The 16,635-nt window shown below is 40.6% G+C and overlaps 1 protein-coding gene across 1 annotated transcript; it reads left to right on the top strand.

Moving 5' to 3' along the window:
* Positions 1-1,572: 1,572 nt before the first annotated feature.
* On the top strand, positions 1,573-16,634 carry fam102bb (family with sequence similarity 102 member Bb). The gene is made up of 11 exons (XM_035176953.2): positions 1,573-1,862; positions 5,689-5,809; positions 6,600-6,629; positions 7,039-7,155; positions 7,682-7,728; positions 8,630-8,724; positions 10,587-10,685; positions 12,113-12,359; positions 13,030-13,166; positions 13,628-13,697; positions 14,042-16,634. Exons 1-11 carry the CDS (start codon positions 1,717-1,719, stop codon positions 14,082-14,084), a joined length of 1,152 nt encoding a protein of 383 aa, XP_035032844.1. The 5' UTR covers positions 1,573-1,716; the 3' UTR covers positions 14,085-16,634.
* Position 16,635: the final 1 nt, after the last annotated feature.

The following is a 16,635-nucleotide window of genomic DNA, read 5'->3' as shown; positions in this document are numbered from 1 at the left end:
CACACACGCACAGACACACATTGTCTATAGATGCATCATCCCTGCCCCCACAGTGGGCTCCATGGTTCCAAGTTAAAGTTAAAGTAAATCTGTTTTAGTTCAGTGAGTCACACACACAGGAATCTGACAGCTGCTCCTGGCAAAACTCATCCCCAAAAGATTTTAAATGGGGGTACTTTACTTTGAAGGAGACAGGAGAAAGAGAGATGGATTGGGGAGGGAAGGAGGATTAAATCAAATTTTCAAATATTAATATATAGCACATACGAATTAATACAATTTCCTCGAATAAACAAGGTAACAGGAAATACAAAATGAAAACACAAACAACAATTATTATTACTGTTGTTGTAATAAACAACAATTGTAAAATGTGTATTTCACATCTGTGTCATAGAAGTGGCTGCTTTGTTCCACATGATGGCGACACGGGTTATGTAACAGCAGCTGGTTTCACTTTGTTGTTGTCTGTGCTGCTGTTGTCATCACTGACCAGCAGGGGGCGGAAGAGGCAGAAGGGTCCATGATGAATCTTCTACTTTGTGCACAAACCGAGAAGGCGGGTTTTTCTTCTACTACAGTCAAGGTAACATGTGACATAATACATCCGTTTAATTCACACTTATTTCAAAATAAAAGCACGTGAAACACAGAAATCCCAAACACTGACATGTGCTTCATCTTTTCTCCCTATTTTGTCAACTTGATGTTTTTGTTGTGCACCAACAACCAAAGCACATTACTTGTCTACTTGGAAATAAATATGATTCAGATTCTGCACAATGCAATCAGACTTACTGCAGGACTGTTGAATTTGGCTGCATTAGTTTGAGCTAGATGTTCCTAATAAACTGACAGTTGTGTGTATGTGACATGAATGAGACTGAGGCCAATCAATGAATCAATAAAACATGTAACTCAGTGTTTCACAGAATGAAAGCACAGGACCGGGATATATGGCCAACGATTATATAAAGATGTGTATTTTTTATAGTTGACAACAAATGTGACATCATTATTTCTTTTAAGGTTTAGAGTAATTTTTGCTCTTGAGTGAAAGTTTCTGTTAACTTCTTAATGAGCAAAGAATGAAAAACACTTGATAAACAGCAGAACCTTTTACAAATCTGAGTTATGACAATTATATGTTAATCCTCCTGTGAACTATTTCATTTATTTATTATTTCTTTTAATATTTTTAAAAGAAATTAAGTACTCTTAAGAAAATTGCAGTTATATATATCATGTACATTACATCTCCCTCCCTCTCTCTCTCTCTCTCTCTCTCTCTATATATATATGTATATATTATGTGTAGTTTTGTAACTTATATTTATTGGATGAACTATCCCTGAAAGTGGTGTGTCCTAATACTTTTGTCAATATTGTGTATTATGTATAGTTTCAGATTTTTTACATTTTGCAAAGTGTGTGTGTTGATGTCTTGCTGATGTAACACAGGAATATGTCTGTCAAATGCCTTTTATTTTGAAAATCCCTGACAGGAAGTCGCTCTCCTTCGTCCCTTCAGATGTCACATTTGTCCCCAGCGTCTTCACCATCCTCCCACCACACCACGCACCATCACCATCACAACACACCACACCACACCACACCACACCACACCACCGTGTCCGTGCTGCCTCCACATCATGGGGCTGTGATGCCAGCGACGGGCGGCGCCGGCGCATCTTCTCCACAGTACTGAGCCTGTGTATGGATCTAATGATGATGAAGAAGAAGAAATTCAAGTTCAAGGTGGATTTCGAGCTGGACGAGCTGTCGTCGGTTCCCTTCGTCAACGGGGTCCTCTTCTGTAAAGTGCGGCTGCTGGACGGCGGCTTCTCCGAGGAGTCCTCCCGGTAATTCAACACTAACTACCAGGACCTGTGAACTAGCCCAACTAGCTCAGTTTAACCCCTGGGTCAACTAGCTAAACTAGCCCAGTTAGCTGCTGTTAAACTCCCCAGCCACCTAGCAGGGGGCAACACTAACCTACCGTCAACTAGCTAATGTCTGTCACTTGTGGTTTAGATCAGATTCAACACCCCCCCTCCACTCTGAGCTAATGCTAGGCAGCATTATAACAATATGTTAGCATAGCCCGCTGAAAACATGTGTCTGCTAATGATGCTAATGCCCATTAAAACGTTCAGTAGCATCTTCTGCATGCTCCCTTTCGACCTCAGCTTCCTCACCGGGTTGTGTGAAATCAGCTGATGGGTTTGTCACATCCCCTCCACGCAGCTGAACGTGGCTCCTGTGTAGAAACCTGCTGCTGCTGGATCAATACGGTCCTGGGTCGCCCTTCAGTGGCCCCTCTGTGGTCTCATTCATCATTTACCGTCTTCCCTGGTTCCTCAACCTGTCATTGAGTGCAGCTGATCAGGCCGGTGCATGACTGTGTGACCCTGAAAAGTCATTCACAGTTCAGATAACACCTTCTCCAATCTTCTCTGGGAGGAACGTCCTGTGTAAAAGAGCTAATTCATTATTATAGCACCTATTGTGCAGGTTAGTGCAGCTTCAAGTGCTTCACAATTGACTAATGAGCTGAAAGTAAAACGATATAAATACAATGGCTGACAAGGAAATACTATAAATACAATTTAAAAGTAATAATAGCAATTTAAAAATACAGATAAAAAAGAAATTAAAGAAAAAAATCAATAAAAGGGATATGACAACGTATATTAATAACATGATTGGATGTTTTTAAAGGATATTAAACTATAATAATAACTGTAATAACCTCCTGCCTTTCTAAACGCTCAAGGACACTTTACAATACATCATAAATAAACGTGAATAATTTAACTAAAACCAATTGTTAGAATCAGATCAGGGGACACAAACACTTTAAAATACAACATATGTGACACAAGATAAAATGAAAGTAAAACCAAGGATGAAATGAGGTTTAGAGGCACAGACTCCCATCTTATGATGGGATATTATGTCAACTGGGATGATGGTAAATGTGCTTTAGAATGAAATTATTCCCCACAGAGCAATGTGGTGTTGTCAAAATTAGCTTTTCATTTCATTATCATGTTGTGACAAAGAGCCTCAAACCCGAGAAACTACGAACAGCAAATATTTGCTTAAACACCGACAAATAGTGTGAGAGTGACACAGTGTTTGTCAACTACCAGAGCAACTGTCAGTGTTCTGCCGACACCATGAGGGATTTTCAGTAGATGCCAATTTGTCCGGTAAAGACAATAAATGACTTATACCCGTTATTCAGTGTCACCCTGCGGTCCACAGCAGTGTCGTGATAACACTGTTATTACTGTCAAGTTGGGACAAGCGACGACATTCGTCTCCCCTGTAACCTGTTCAAGCGTTCACTCATAAATTAGACCGGCTCCGAGCACGGGTTGAAGGGGAAATGATTGTTATGTAGGGAGGCTGCGGGGATTAGGTGGCTTCACCCTGATTATATAACAGGCCTTCTGCTTGCTTTAGAGTAAGTAGCTCTTATAAAATGGACAAATAGAAAGGTCCAGTGTGCCTGACGTACTGAATCTGAGGTCATGGCATCAGGGTCGTTTGAATATATCTACAGTTTTCTTTGTATATTTCTGAGCAGACATGGAACAGGAGGAATTAAAACATCCTGTTCTGCCTCTGTAGTGTTTCATTCTCCAGCTCTTTGTTTTTTTTATGTTTTCATCAATAGATTTCCTTAAGAATATGTGGTCACAAGTGCGGGAGCGTTAAATTACATTTTTCTGAAGCAGTTTGATTTGGTAGACCTCTGACGACCCCCTGAGTCATCAGAAGTGTTGTTTTATGAGCCTCTTTTCTTTTCCTTTGGTCGGGTTTGTCACCAGGGATGTGTCATGGTTTTAACCCTGAACAAGTTTTCCCCATTACATAAGTTTGCTTCTTTGAAAAGAAAACGTCTCGTGGATAAATTGAGACTTGATGTTCTCCACAGCCTGGCCGATATGGATTCAGGGGCCGATGCCGATATTAGAGAAATCAAAGCGAGCCCGATGGCAAATTCACGTTAAACAGATGTAGGGGAACATGTGCTTATGAAAGTTTGCATCTGAAGTCTGACAGCAGCTGCTTTTAAAGGGGGAACAGCTTTGGTTTAACAACATATCTGACACATGTAGAGAGATGAGACGGATGGGCTTTGCTAGTGCTCACACTCACTAATAGGATTTTGCTCCGCTGAGAAGTGTTGTGAGCTATAGTACATGTAATCACATCTGAATTTTTCAGAACCACGCTGGGTCCATCTGGCCGGGAGCTCAATCTCTGAATCTTCATCGACTTAAGGATGAAGTCAGTGTTTGTAAAACGTCCGTCGCACATTTGCTGCCTTTTATTTTCAGTGAAGCTGTTGTGTAACAAAAGCCAGTCAATCCTGCCCATCCTCAACATTAATCCCCAACACCCTGTTAATCGTTTAAGTCTTGTGTCATCAACACTTCTTCCACTTCAACATTTTCCGCACGACGCCATCAGCGTGTGGCTCCTTTTGTCTCAATTTCAAAAGCAAACACTTGATGCATCATTTTCCGCCGCAGTGTATTAAAGAAAATCGTTGAATTTAAATCCAGCAGAATGGGTTGGAATGAATGGCGTGTGGGCCGTCTTGACAGAAGGGAGTTGGTTAGGTGAGTGGGAGAGGAGACGACGCCAGTGAAAGGGAAGCCATCTGGGTATCGTAATGCTTCCCACGCACACACACACTCTTCATCTCCTCCTTTCACCGAGAGTAAGCTACAGCCTGCAATCACTTTAACTTTGAGCTGCTGGAGGATGGATGTCTCTCACTCCTCAGCTAGTACAAGCCACACCCACCGCCTTAACCGTTTGGTTCAGCAGTTAAATAAATCAATAGGTGAATTTATCAGTTCCTTTATTAGGTGGTCTGAAGAATGGGAGGATGAACACACAAGCGTATATTGGCAGTTTGAATCAATGGGCTTAAGCAGGGATGAGATGCGAGGATTGTTAATCCCGTAGTCACTCGACCCAAGTGGTTTTCATCTGATAGATTAGAGATGTGATCTGTGCTGCAAACATCAAGCAATAAGGCAGGAAGGTGTTTGGTAGAGCCCAACCCATATGGACTTTTAGGGCTGATGAGGTTACATATATCTGCTACGATACATTGGCTGATATATATATTAAAAAATAAATGTTTTTCATTGTCAGTATTTGTTTTGTTTCATTTTTGGCTCATCAGTCAATTCTGAAGCCCTTTGAACTGCACTAACCTGAATGAAAGGTGTTTGATTTACTGATTGATTCTTTCCAATACTGATGATTTCTAATACTCAAAGCTTTGGTTTTTGAGGATCGATAGAGTGAGGATCTAAGTGTTTTTGTGTGTTTGTCTGGTCTCTTACACTAATAACATCCTTTCCCACATGTGCAGTATGTGATCCATTATGATTCTGATGCCGAGCCAAACAGTGAATCACAGTGTGAGTCGTTCAAACTGCAACTGCAGGATGTGAAGCAGCTTTTCATTTGAACAGTAACATCCTCTAATGATCCAGCTCCCTGAGGAATGAAATCCCACACCTTGCCATGTTTCTATTTCTGTCTGTTCAATCTGAAAGCATGATCTGATACAAGTTGTTCAGCCCCTGCTCAGCAAACACGCAACAGTCTAACATAGCTTGTGCTGAAATAAGTGTTTGTGATTTCCTGTTCCAGGGAGCCGGTGCAGGCCAACTGCGTTCGATGGCGGCGGCGATTCTCTTTCCCCTGCAAGATGAGCGCCAACGCTGGGACAGGTGTACTGGACCCCTGTGTGTGTCGTGTATCCGTCAGAAAGGTACAGCTGCTTGAACTCCACCATGATTTTAAAATAAAGATTCACTTAAAATCCATAATCTGATGCATTGCACGTGAACAAGCAATATCGGGTTAAAGATGCAACAGGCAAGGTTTAGAAATAAACTCCAACGGTCGTGTCAGTGTAAAATAAAATTCTGTTATTGGTTACAAACAATAATTTTAGAGAAAAATACTGATTCTGTGTAAAATCTTTACCCCCTTTGCTTTCCTTTAACCTCTGTGCATTTTAATCATGTCATGTTACATAAACAAGGAAGTGGATGAGCCTGAACAAGCCTCCCTGGTGAAACACATGCTGTGTATCCTCTTCTGTTTCTGAGACTAAACAAATAGATCTCTGTAGATAGCTACAAAGATCTATTTGTTTAGTCTCAGAAACTACAGAGACTAAAACTGAAAGCGAGACAGATATGCAGACTTGTTCTTTTGGTGAGATTTATAAAGCTCTGTGTATTCCTTGTTCTTTTTGTAAATCTTAATCATTGTGCACACGCACGAGCCTCATTTCCACTCGGATTTAGAAACGTTCTTAATCATCAGTTTGTCATTACGTCCAACACCCAGCTGTGGCTATTTATACCGCCCATACTAATCATTTATTACATATTACAGTATATCCCAAGTATTTTTGAAATTTTGTCTACTTTCAAACACATTTGACAGGCAGATAGTGACCTTTTTTAAATTTATTTAAATTGTGCTTAAATGAAGACTTGACTTTTTGTGTAACATTTGTAATTTGTTATGTTTATTCTTCTCGTCTCCAGGAGCTGAAGGGTGGGAAGGCGTACGCAAAGGTAATAGCTCTCACACACTTCTGTTATCCAACCCCCATACTCCGTCCCAACCTCCGGGTCACCTACATTTACAGTAATCATCCATATTGATGTAGCCAGCCTTGTGAGCCCGTAGCAAACAGATGGCTCTCACTGCCTGCAGGTCGGCTCATTATATCATGTGCTCTGCCTTTAACTGTTAGAATGTGATTATCTACTGAGAACTCTAAACCTCGCCTTGCACACTCTTCTTTCGCTGTTAATATTAAACTTGCAGAAGATGTGTTGATTCTGTTTAATTTCTCTGAAGTTTCACTCACTTTGAGATTTGTCATTTTACAGCCAGAGATTGACACATTGCTGACTGGGCAAAAGATCAGTGTCCTGAGAGGAAACAAAAGTTCACCCCTCGTCATTCTCTCTCTTTCAGCTTGGTTTTGCAGATCTGAATTTAGCAGAGTTTGCCGGCTCAGGGAACACAACCCGCAGATGTCTGCTGGAAGGCTACGATACCAAAAATACTCGTCAGGATAACTCCATTCTCAAGGTAATGCTGGAGCTACGATAAGGCAACCACAACGCCAGGATTTGACTTCTTCAATATGATACCTTGCTGTTTTGAATACAAGCCTAGTATTTTTCTCAACTGGGAAGTAGCCAAGGCAAAGGTTTTTTTGCATAAGCATGGAGCATCACTGACATCAATGGACAGGTTCCCAGTTCGTCCATTAGATTGCAGCCCGAGATAAAACAATTATAGAAGAACAGTGTCCTCTGTGCAAAGAAGCTGGAGAGTTTGACTTTGCTGTTCTCCTCCCTTCATATCCCGCATTTCCTGATAAATCACAACAACCCCTCGTGTGACAAAACTACTGAAAACAACCCAGAACATTTGTGTTCACACATTCACCTTCTCTGATGAAAAGTGCATGTCTGAAAGCAGCTCAGGACAACTCTGCTTAAACCAGAACATCTTTCCTTTATCTTTGAAATAAGAAGAAATGCTAATGGAAACATTGAATTAAAGTAAAATCTGAATATATTAAACTTTTTTTTTTTTTTGCTTGTCATAGGTTGTCATCAGTACACAGCTCATGTCAGGAGATCCCTGTTTTAAAACGTAAGTTGACATAACTGCCTTTTACATGTTGTGCTAAGTCTGTTGTTGAAGCGTCAGGATTGACAGCTGAACCCGAATCGTGATTGTGGCGACGCGTCATCCATCTTTATTTATAGTCTATGGCCATCACCAATCAGTTAGCATCCCACTATCTGAATAGTTTTTATTAGATTAACTTAATAAATTGCAAATGTTGTTTGACTGAAAAAAGAAAGTGAATGAATTAGGGATTTCACTCAGACTGACTTCATGCTGTTGCACAACAGTCGACCTTTAGATACATTTTCTCTCTTGTGAAACATTCTTGTAAAATCATTCACTGTCAAAGTTATGACATTAAAACTGCTGCTGACTGAATTTGTGTGGGAGCTGTTCCAAGAAGGTGTGGTTCTTTAAACTGGGTTTTTCAGACTAAGCAAAGTTTCATGGGAATCAAACATTACAGGATTATGAAATCCCAAGTAGCTGATCAGATGAGTAGCCCCGTCAGTACTAGTCCCTTTGGTATAATTATGGTTATACTTATTCAATGAATGTTTCAGTACAGAGGGATAAATGCTGCTTTACCCAAGGGCAAAATCTGACCTAGAAATGACTCAGTAGCCTGCATGTTTATGCCTAAAGCTGTTTCTTGTTTTATTTCAGTATGTACAGTCAGCTAAATGCTAAGCTCAATGCTATTCTAAGTTTTCATAGTTTAAGGCCTGATTGGTCTTTCCTTGGATTAATCAACATTTATTTAAAACTTTCCTCCCATTTCCCTTATTTTGTCTTTATCAGTAGCTTTGAGTTTTGCTTCTTTTGGATTAACACAGGATATTAATGATTATATTGGGATAATAATAATGGACACATCGAAACATAAGAAAGACACTTGAGCCTCATTGTCCTCTGTCCTCAGGCCTCCCTCCACGGCCACTGTGATAGGGATCCAGGGTGACGGAGAGAGCCTGCTGGAGGAGAGGAGGGGAGGAGACTCACAGAAAGGCTCTTCTGGTGAGACAAGCACGCCACATTACACTCCTCTGCTCTGCTTAGTCATGCCATCAGCTTTTCCAAACATTTACAGGGACCTAGTAAAAGAACGCTTTAGCTGTGTGGAGTGTTTGCTGAGACTGCTGAAACAAAAGAAGCTGCTCCCTTACTGTTTCCTGATCCACTCTCTGTTACTGACTTAAGACATATTCCTAGCGACTGGCTGGAAACCTAAAGTACACCGATAAAGCTGCTTTTAGACAAACACTGAAGTCCGCAGATCCTCTGTATTTTCTCTGGAGGAGCTGGTGCATGTGTGAACGCAAATGTGAGAGTGAGAGGCTCCGGATTATCTGCAGACTTTATACCCAGGTGGAGAGAGTCCGCAGATAATCTGAAAGACAGGAGAGTCCGATGTGAGAACACAGGGGTGGATTCCCAGCTGGATTCACTGTGAGCGGTTGAATACGCGGCAGAAGCAAAAATGAAAAAAAGAAAAGAAAAATATCTCCCACGTATCAGACACCGACAAAGATGTCAAGAGAGTTTGTGATGATTAGAGCTGACGACGGTTTCTGTGTGTTTCAAAAAAACTAGTTGTAATTGTAGTGTCGGCTATTGATGATGAGACTGAATCTGAAGTTGTAGTTGACAGCAGGGGCCACAGGTTGGTTGGGTGAACTCAATCCGTTCATGTATTTTAGTAAATAAACATTCATTATAGTTTAAGAATGATTCCAACTTTTGCCTGGCAAATAATAATTTTTCTCCCCCGACCCAATTTCCTCCCTCAAAACTCCCCCCCCCACACCTTAATCAGGAGTTGGCCAGTAGCAGTGTGTGTGTACACATTTTTTATCGCTTGTTCTTTATCACTGAGGCAACAACTTCGATAACATGATGATCTGCTCCTTAAAGTTTTGTGGTTGCACAGGGATACGTCATCTGCTGCTGACTCGTGTCTTTACTCTCATTTGTCATATAGAAAAGTATATACGAGCTTCACATGCCGTGCTCATGGTGTTATTATAACTTCATGAAGTTCTTAAATTAAGCTGCACATATTCCTTTCATAACTCATGTGATTATTCATGTTTATGCACTTGTCTCTCCAGCACGATGTTCTTCTGCTTCATGCCTCCACTATTATGAAAATATTTGCAGCTGTCGCTTTCTGCTACATTTGTCTCCCCTCTGCTCCACTCCCTCACTCTTTGTGTGTGTGTTCATGTGTGAGCACATCTCTGTGTTGAATGCTTGTTCCTCCTGGATGCTGCAGAGTGTAGTGTAGCTCTTTCATGTATAATTTAAACTAGCTTTCTTTTAGATTAGCTACAATCTGCTCCGACCCTGTGGGCTCTCACGTGGTTAAAAATAGGACGTTCTATGAGTCTGTCGGGGGGGGGTGTTGTGTGTTTTTTGCGTGTGCACACTACATGTGTTTGTCTGCTGCAGACGATGCTCTTTCCTGTCGGCATCATTGGTTTTGATTGTAGTGGGCAGGTGTGTGAAACTCCAATGGGAGGTTTGGTCCTTTACGAGAAAGAACCCTTTAAATTATGTCCCAGATTCAAACTAAGGCACAGATCCAGGAACTTTTTTTATCACTTCCTTTAACATTGCAACGTGTTTTTTATTTTATCTTCACCAATTTCTCAGGGAATATTAAAAGAAATTGCAGAAACAAAATTAATAATTAAACAAATTATTTGAATCTTAACTGATGACAGTCAACCAAGAGATGTTTCTCTTGAGACAAACGGATGAATGTGCCTGGTATTAAACTAGTTGTTTCTTCCTGACTACAAAAGGAAGCCTAATTAAAAGATGCACATTAACCTTTCTCATCCCGTCTGCATCTTCTGTTCTTTCTGATCTCGCAGAGAGCCGTGAAGGGAAGTGTCCGATTGTTTCTGATGACCTGGGGGGCTTCGGACACTCCCGCACATCCAGCTACGCCAGCCAACAGTCCAAACTCTCAGGTAGGGAAACCCCACATCTAAAGTACACTATTGCTGACCTGATGTAGAAGGCAAACAACGTACATATGTAACTGTCCAAGCTAATGTTATGAATAATGAACTTAAAACAAGTTGCTGACAGCTTAAAATATATTAAACTAATCTAAAATCCTCTTTAAAAGGAGAAGATGTGTATCAAAACCATCTGACTGATAAGTGATGAGAGAAGTGATGAAATAATTTTTCCAGTGTCATTCCACCAGAGCAGTTGAGACCTGAAGCTCCAGTTTCCATTAGAGGCTGATCAGATGACTGTAATAAGAGATCACAGGAAGTGGAGAGATGCAGTCGTCTCATTCTAAATGTGCAAATGTATTTCCTGCCACATCATGTGACTCTTGTTGGAGTCATTTGAGCTTCGTAACAGTGTGAGTGAAGTTTGCTCCTCTGTGGCCGTGATGAACTGAGGTCTTTTGGTTTTAAATGGCTGCAGACATGAGCAGCACGTGATCGTGTGGGTGGCATTGCTACTCTACTCAAGTGCTGAATCATTAAACGCAATGCAAGTGGAAATCGGGTTCACAGGACAGCTACTTTTGTTTTCTTTTTGATGTTTAGGTAGTAAATCTTCTACATTTATCTTTAATTAGTGAAGCAGTAATTGGACTTTGGAGTACATATGATTGATCCTTTATTAATGTTTAAATGCAGATTAGGCCACTGGTGCCATAGCAGCATAAATGTGTAATATTATGAACATGTCGCAGTAGCAGGTGATCTTACATTACATCTTTAGGATCTCATATCGTTTACAGTTACTTATCATTGACAATCGGCTGCATCAGCCTGGTGCGAGTAGAGATGGCAAAATATAAAGAGCTGCTGATCAAAGATCAATTTTTACTGATTTGAAGAGAGGGAATTTATTCAACTTTATTTGTATAGATCCAAATCATAATAAACATTATCTCAAGGCACTTTGCATAGAAGGTACGCTAAGGTTGGTTTAATTTGAAATGTCCAGGCACTCCCATGGCATAATGTTTAAAGCAACACCATGAAACTTTTACTAGGCAACAGCGCCCTCTGCAGCTACACATGGTAATCCATTCTGTTGGCCTCTGTGTCGGAAGGATTAAGTGGTTTTCATGTAGACAAAAAAAGATCCATGATCCCCTGCTTCCTGAACCAGAAGCTGCCGCTGTAGCAAATACACTGCACTTGATAAAAGCTGGTATTCGATGTCCTGTCTAGTGGTCAAAAGACATTACGAGTATTTAAGAGTAAATAAATATTGAGCAGTCTTTTAGCCCATTTTCCTAATTCCAAGTCAGTGAACCATGTAAGTAATTTTGAAGCTGATGTTTTAAGGTAAAACAGCTGCATATTGTAGATTTATTTAAGAAGTGCTACTGTATTGTTTTGAAACCATTGTCCATCCCTGGCAGGCTACAGTACAGGTCACTCCCGCTCCTCCAGCATGTCAGAGTTCAGCCACCGGAGAAACCATTCAGTGGGCAGCGCCTCAACGGGCATTGGCAGCATCCCAGAACCCAGCGAGGACAGAGAGTCCAGACCCTGTCCTGCGCTGCCCGAACACCCGGTCCCTACCACTACCACCACAACCACCACTGCTACCAGTAACCCACCAGGCACACCGGTACACAGCGCCTCATCCTGTGAACGGCTCAACAGGTGAGTACGAGGACGTTTTGGCAGGAAAATAAAAATACAGATGAAATAATTGTTGTAGAACTATTAAACGAAGAGAAAGCAGTCACTAAGTTCAACATTATAACTTGTAGTGTCGATAACAAAGACATAATTAAGTGGATGGATCATTATGTGGTGTCATTAACAGCTTTGGTTATGTACAAATGTTTGACGTTACCAGCTGCAACTACCATAACCATGTCACAGTGCAAGATACAATCTTTGCAGGTGTGTAGTTAAAATCAAGATAAATGCCAAGGTCTCAGATGGGTGTGGTCCAACCTATCAGTGCTGAATACTCTTGTAATAATGTAATAATGACAAGTGAGCGGCTGCAACAAAAACATCTTTGACACCGAGTTAACTGAAACCGGAATCACCAGCTGCTAATGTTTTGCCGTTTGTCATTCTCTGCTCCTGCTTTAAAACCACAACCGTACCTTCATTCAGGAGCAAAAATCTGTCTTAACTTAATAGAAATAATAAAGTGACATTTATCATGAGAATTATCAATCTCAATTGATAAAAACATTTTTTTATCTTGATATAATTTGACCATAATTGCCCTTAAACAAACACCATTTCCAGTTTGCAGTGGAAACCATTAGGGGTCAAATGGGCGCAGAATGATTCTCCTGTATCCTCCTGTCAGACATCCAGTGAAACAAGACTCCATGGAGTCTCAGCTGAAGAGAATGGACGACACGCGGGTGGATGCGGACGATGTCGTGGAAAAAATTCTTCAGAGTCAAGACTTCACTCCGAGCCTACTGGACTCAAGTGCTGAAGGTAAAACACACACTGAAGCTCTGTTTACACAGCCGCATGGGAATGTTGTGTCTTTTTCCAGAATTACACAACCTCTGCATTAAAGGTCTCGGTATTTGAGACTTTTCTCTGTTTATACAATTGTAAGTGTTTGACAAAACCCGAAGATATTCAACTTACAATGTTGCTGCTCTACTCTGGGGTACTGCTGTATTTGCTTAGTACACAGCTAGTTTACATCACACAATTATTAAGTTGACAGTTTTCTGTCGCCCCCATGAGTCAGATTTTGCACTTTGAGGAGCGGGGCTTTGTTTTCCTTCCAAGGTCTCATCTTGCTCAAAGCTTGAAAAAGAAAGCTTCTGTCAATACATGATTATTTATAGATTGCCTAGCAACTGGCTGCTCCTCATGAGAGGAATCCTACAGGAGGATGCTGTCGCTCTCTACTGACTGAACGTTACTACATCTGTCTGTTTCAGAGGAAGGTCTGCGTCTGTTTGTTGGGCCTGGAGGAAGCACAGCCCTCGGGAGCCATCACCTTCCCACCAGGTGAGTTCACTCACTGTGAGATGTGTCCAGTATAATCATTATTTTACTATTTTAGTTTATAATAACTTTTTGGATACCAAGGTACATTTTTTGTCGATGGAACAGCCATAGACTGTGACTAAAGATTGACCAAATTTTAAGCTCAGATTGTTGGTTTTACTCTTTTCTTTGGATTTTTTGACTGAAACAAAAAAGAGGGAATATCAGACGTTTAATAGAAAAATGGTTTATTGGTTTGGTGCAGTTTAAGAAACATTTAAAGAAAATAAATAAGCCTAAATAAGAAGCGTTATAAGTTTTCCTCTGTAATTCTTTTCACGTTATCCTCTTGTCTTTTCTCGCAGGGTTGGTGCCGGAGCATACGAGCAGGTGGTGATAAAGCGTTAGACCTGCAGCCTCTTAGTGACAGACTCACACCGCTTACATCCAAAACATGGAAACAAGGCTGAGTTCATTTCCATCTCCATTCCTACAGCTCGTTACCTGATCAGTAACAACAGCGCCCTCCTGTGTCCATATTAGCTGTATGACATAGTAGCTTCCTTTTAGATATTTTCAACAGGCGGAGGTGGGCAGTTATCATCTCAATGTAAACAGCTGTGAATCTATGTAAATGAAACGTTGACCTGATTGTTAAAAGACATTTAACGTGTATGTAACAGAATTTGTTCACTCCTCACGTTCTGGGTGTAGATGTTCGATGTTTTTGAGGTAAACTTTGTCGCCCAGCATCTAAACAGAACTCAAACTGTTGGGAACTGGAAGGAAAAGATAAACGTTTCATGTCTATTGGAGGAGTGGCATAATTCAAACAAAGGGAATCTGCTCTGTAGGGGAGCACACCATCCGTTTTCAATACATTCCTTTAGTGTCAGTGTTCGTTTTAGAATTCCTCCTGAAATAGGACGTTCTATTTAATATTCGCCTATAAGCTGCAGTTGCTGGCACTAACCTTAATCCACCTTTTAGTGTTTTGAAGGTGAGAATATTTTACTACAAAGACGAGGCGTCAGACTTGAGCTTTTAGATGTGTGAATGTAGAGTATGTGTGTGTGTGTGTGTGTGTGGTTGTGCGTCTGCTATATGGTAAGACTACTTTTGTTAGTAGTATCAGTTATCCTGGTATCTTGAATGAGTGGAGGGATATAGGATCTATTGTGAGAAATGCTTTGTTGGTACTTTGAAAGAGAAAATGGGAGATAAAGTCTATTTGCTTACTTATAAGAACAGAGGTCTCTGTTCTTATCAGCAACGGATTGTTTTTAGTAAATCCTGCAGTATTACTCAGCCGTATAAAGGCAAAATGCAGTGACAAGGTTTTTAGTCAAAGACCCAAATATAGAAATGTGCTTTGTCATCTAAACAAATATAATACAACACCAGAAATCACTTCTTCTTTGCCTGTCTAAAAACACTACTTGCCAGTGGCAGCAAAGCACAACTGCTATTTTGGAGCAGCGAAGAAGAAGTGACTTCCAGGAAAAGAAAATTGCACTTTCATCTAGGTGAAACTAATAACCTTTAAAACCATGGTATCAGATTAGGACACAGACGTGCGTTCTTGCTGATTCCTGTATATCGGTGTCGGAGCATCTCTTAATAGAACAGGATCTCCTATGATAAATATGTATCCCTACGCTTGGCAACGCTTTCCTGCCATCTGAGCTCGCCCGTTGACCGGGATGCTAACGTCAGTGAACAAGTCAAAGACCCTGTGATGCAGCAATGATTTCATGAAGTGTGACTGGTAAATACTGTCGTACATACAGTACAATGAAGGACTAGTAACCAAGTAATCCACTGCCATAAAGATACGACCCAGAGTAATGCAGTAATTTTCTGTGCGTGTGTCTCCTAGCAACATATCAAGCAGATCATTAACATTTAGTGCTGCAGACAAAGCTAACGACAACATCAATACGAGAATTGTGTCACGCATGCAGGGGATTTGCATCAATAGGGGATTAAGTGAACAATTTGTTAGACTGAGAGCGAATCAGCCAAAGTACACAACACACTGACGGTACCTGGGAGCTCGTCAGGCCTATGCATAAACTGTACTGATAACATTAGACACATTATAACTCGTGAACAGACTGTACTCCATCTGTAATCTTCTGTCATTACCCACAGTAGAGCCAAGATACTCCCTCTTCTAGACAAACTATATACATGTTCTATCGATATCTGCACACATCAGTGTATGGTGTTTTAACTATACGTCAGTGTTCCGTTTCTACGTTCTGCATGATTACGACGTCCACTAGCGAGCGTGCAGAACTTGCCACGTCATCTTTTCTTTCTAATTTGATACTGTGCTATGTTTTAATCTTGATATTTCCACACTGAAGAGAGGATTTCGCCTGTTTAGCATGTAGCAAGTCATTCTGTTCTCATCACGTACTGTTAAAAGCTCGAACTTCAGTGTGTTACTGTAAATCAATGTTCTCATTTTGTGTTTTTTTTCACAGCATGGTTTAAATGTTCCTGTGTTAAGATATCGTCGTCTTGGTTTTTATATATCATCATTGCTGATATTGTGCCAATATTTTTGCTAAAGATTCTTTTTTTTTGGGAGGGGGGGCATCAGCACTACATAGTTAAGACAGTGTTAAGTGTGTGGCTACCAAATATCAAATATTACATTATATTTAGTCTTTTTTTTTTGGAATCAGATCACTTACACCTGTGTGACGCAGGTATGTTCATCTTGGTACCTAACATGTTGTTACAAACATGGTTGCTTCTTCTCTTCTGTGAAGCTGTTGTCTTTATAAAACTGTAATATGTATTCTCCTGTAAAGTGATGTTCTGTTCTGACACTGTCCAGTGTTTCCTGTTACAGACTCGTATTTTTGACCAACATTTGCTTCCTTAACAAGTGTACTGGATGCTTCTAATGTGTACCTTGCACTGAATAAAACTCTGTAAAAGCCTC

This window comes from Hippoglossus stenolepis, chromosome 14, assembly GCF_022539355.2.
Source record: "Hippoglossus stenolepis isolate QCI-W04-F060 chromosome 14, HSTE1.2, whole genome shotgun sequence".
NCBI classification, from domain to species: domain Eukaryota; kingdom Metazoa; phylum Chordata; class Actinopteri; order Pleuronectiformes; family Pleuronectidae; genus Hippoglossus; species Hippoglossus stenolepis.
The sequence above is the reverse complement of the archived record's forward strand: the minus strand, read 5'-3'. Positions and strand labels throughout refer to the sequence as shown.

Coding starts and splice junctions, on each gene's coding strand:
- fam102bb (XM_035176953.2), top strand. CDS start 1,717: ATGGATCTAATGATGATGAAGAAGAAGAAATTCAAGTTCAAGGTGGAT. Junction 5,810..6,599: donor GTCGTGTATCCGTCAGAAAG/GTACAGCTGCTT, acceptor TCTCGTCTCCAG/GAGCTGAAGGGTGGGAAGGC. Junction 8,725..10,586: donor CTCACAGAAAGGCTCTTCTG/GTGAGACAAGCA, acceptor CTGATCTCGCAG/AGAGCCGTGAAGGGAAGTGT.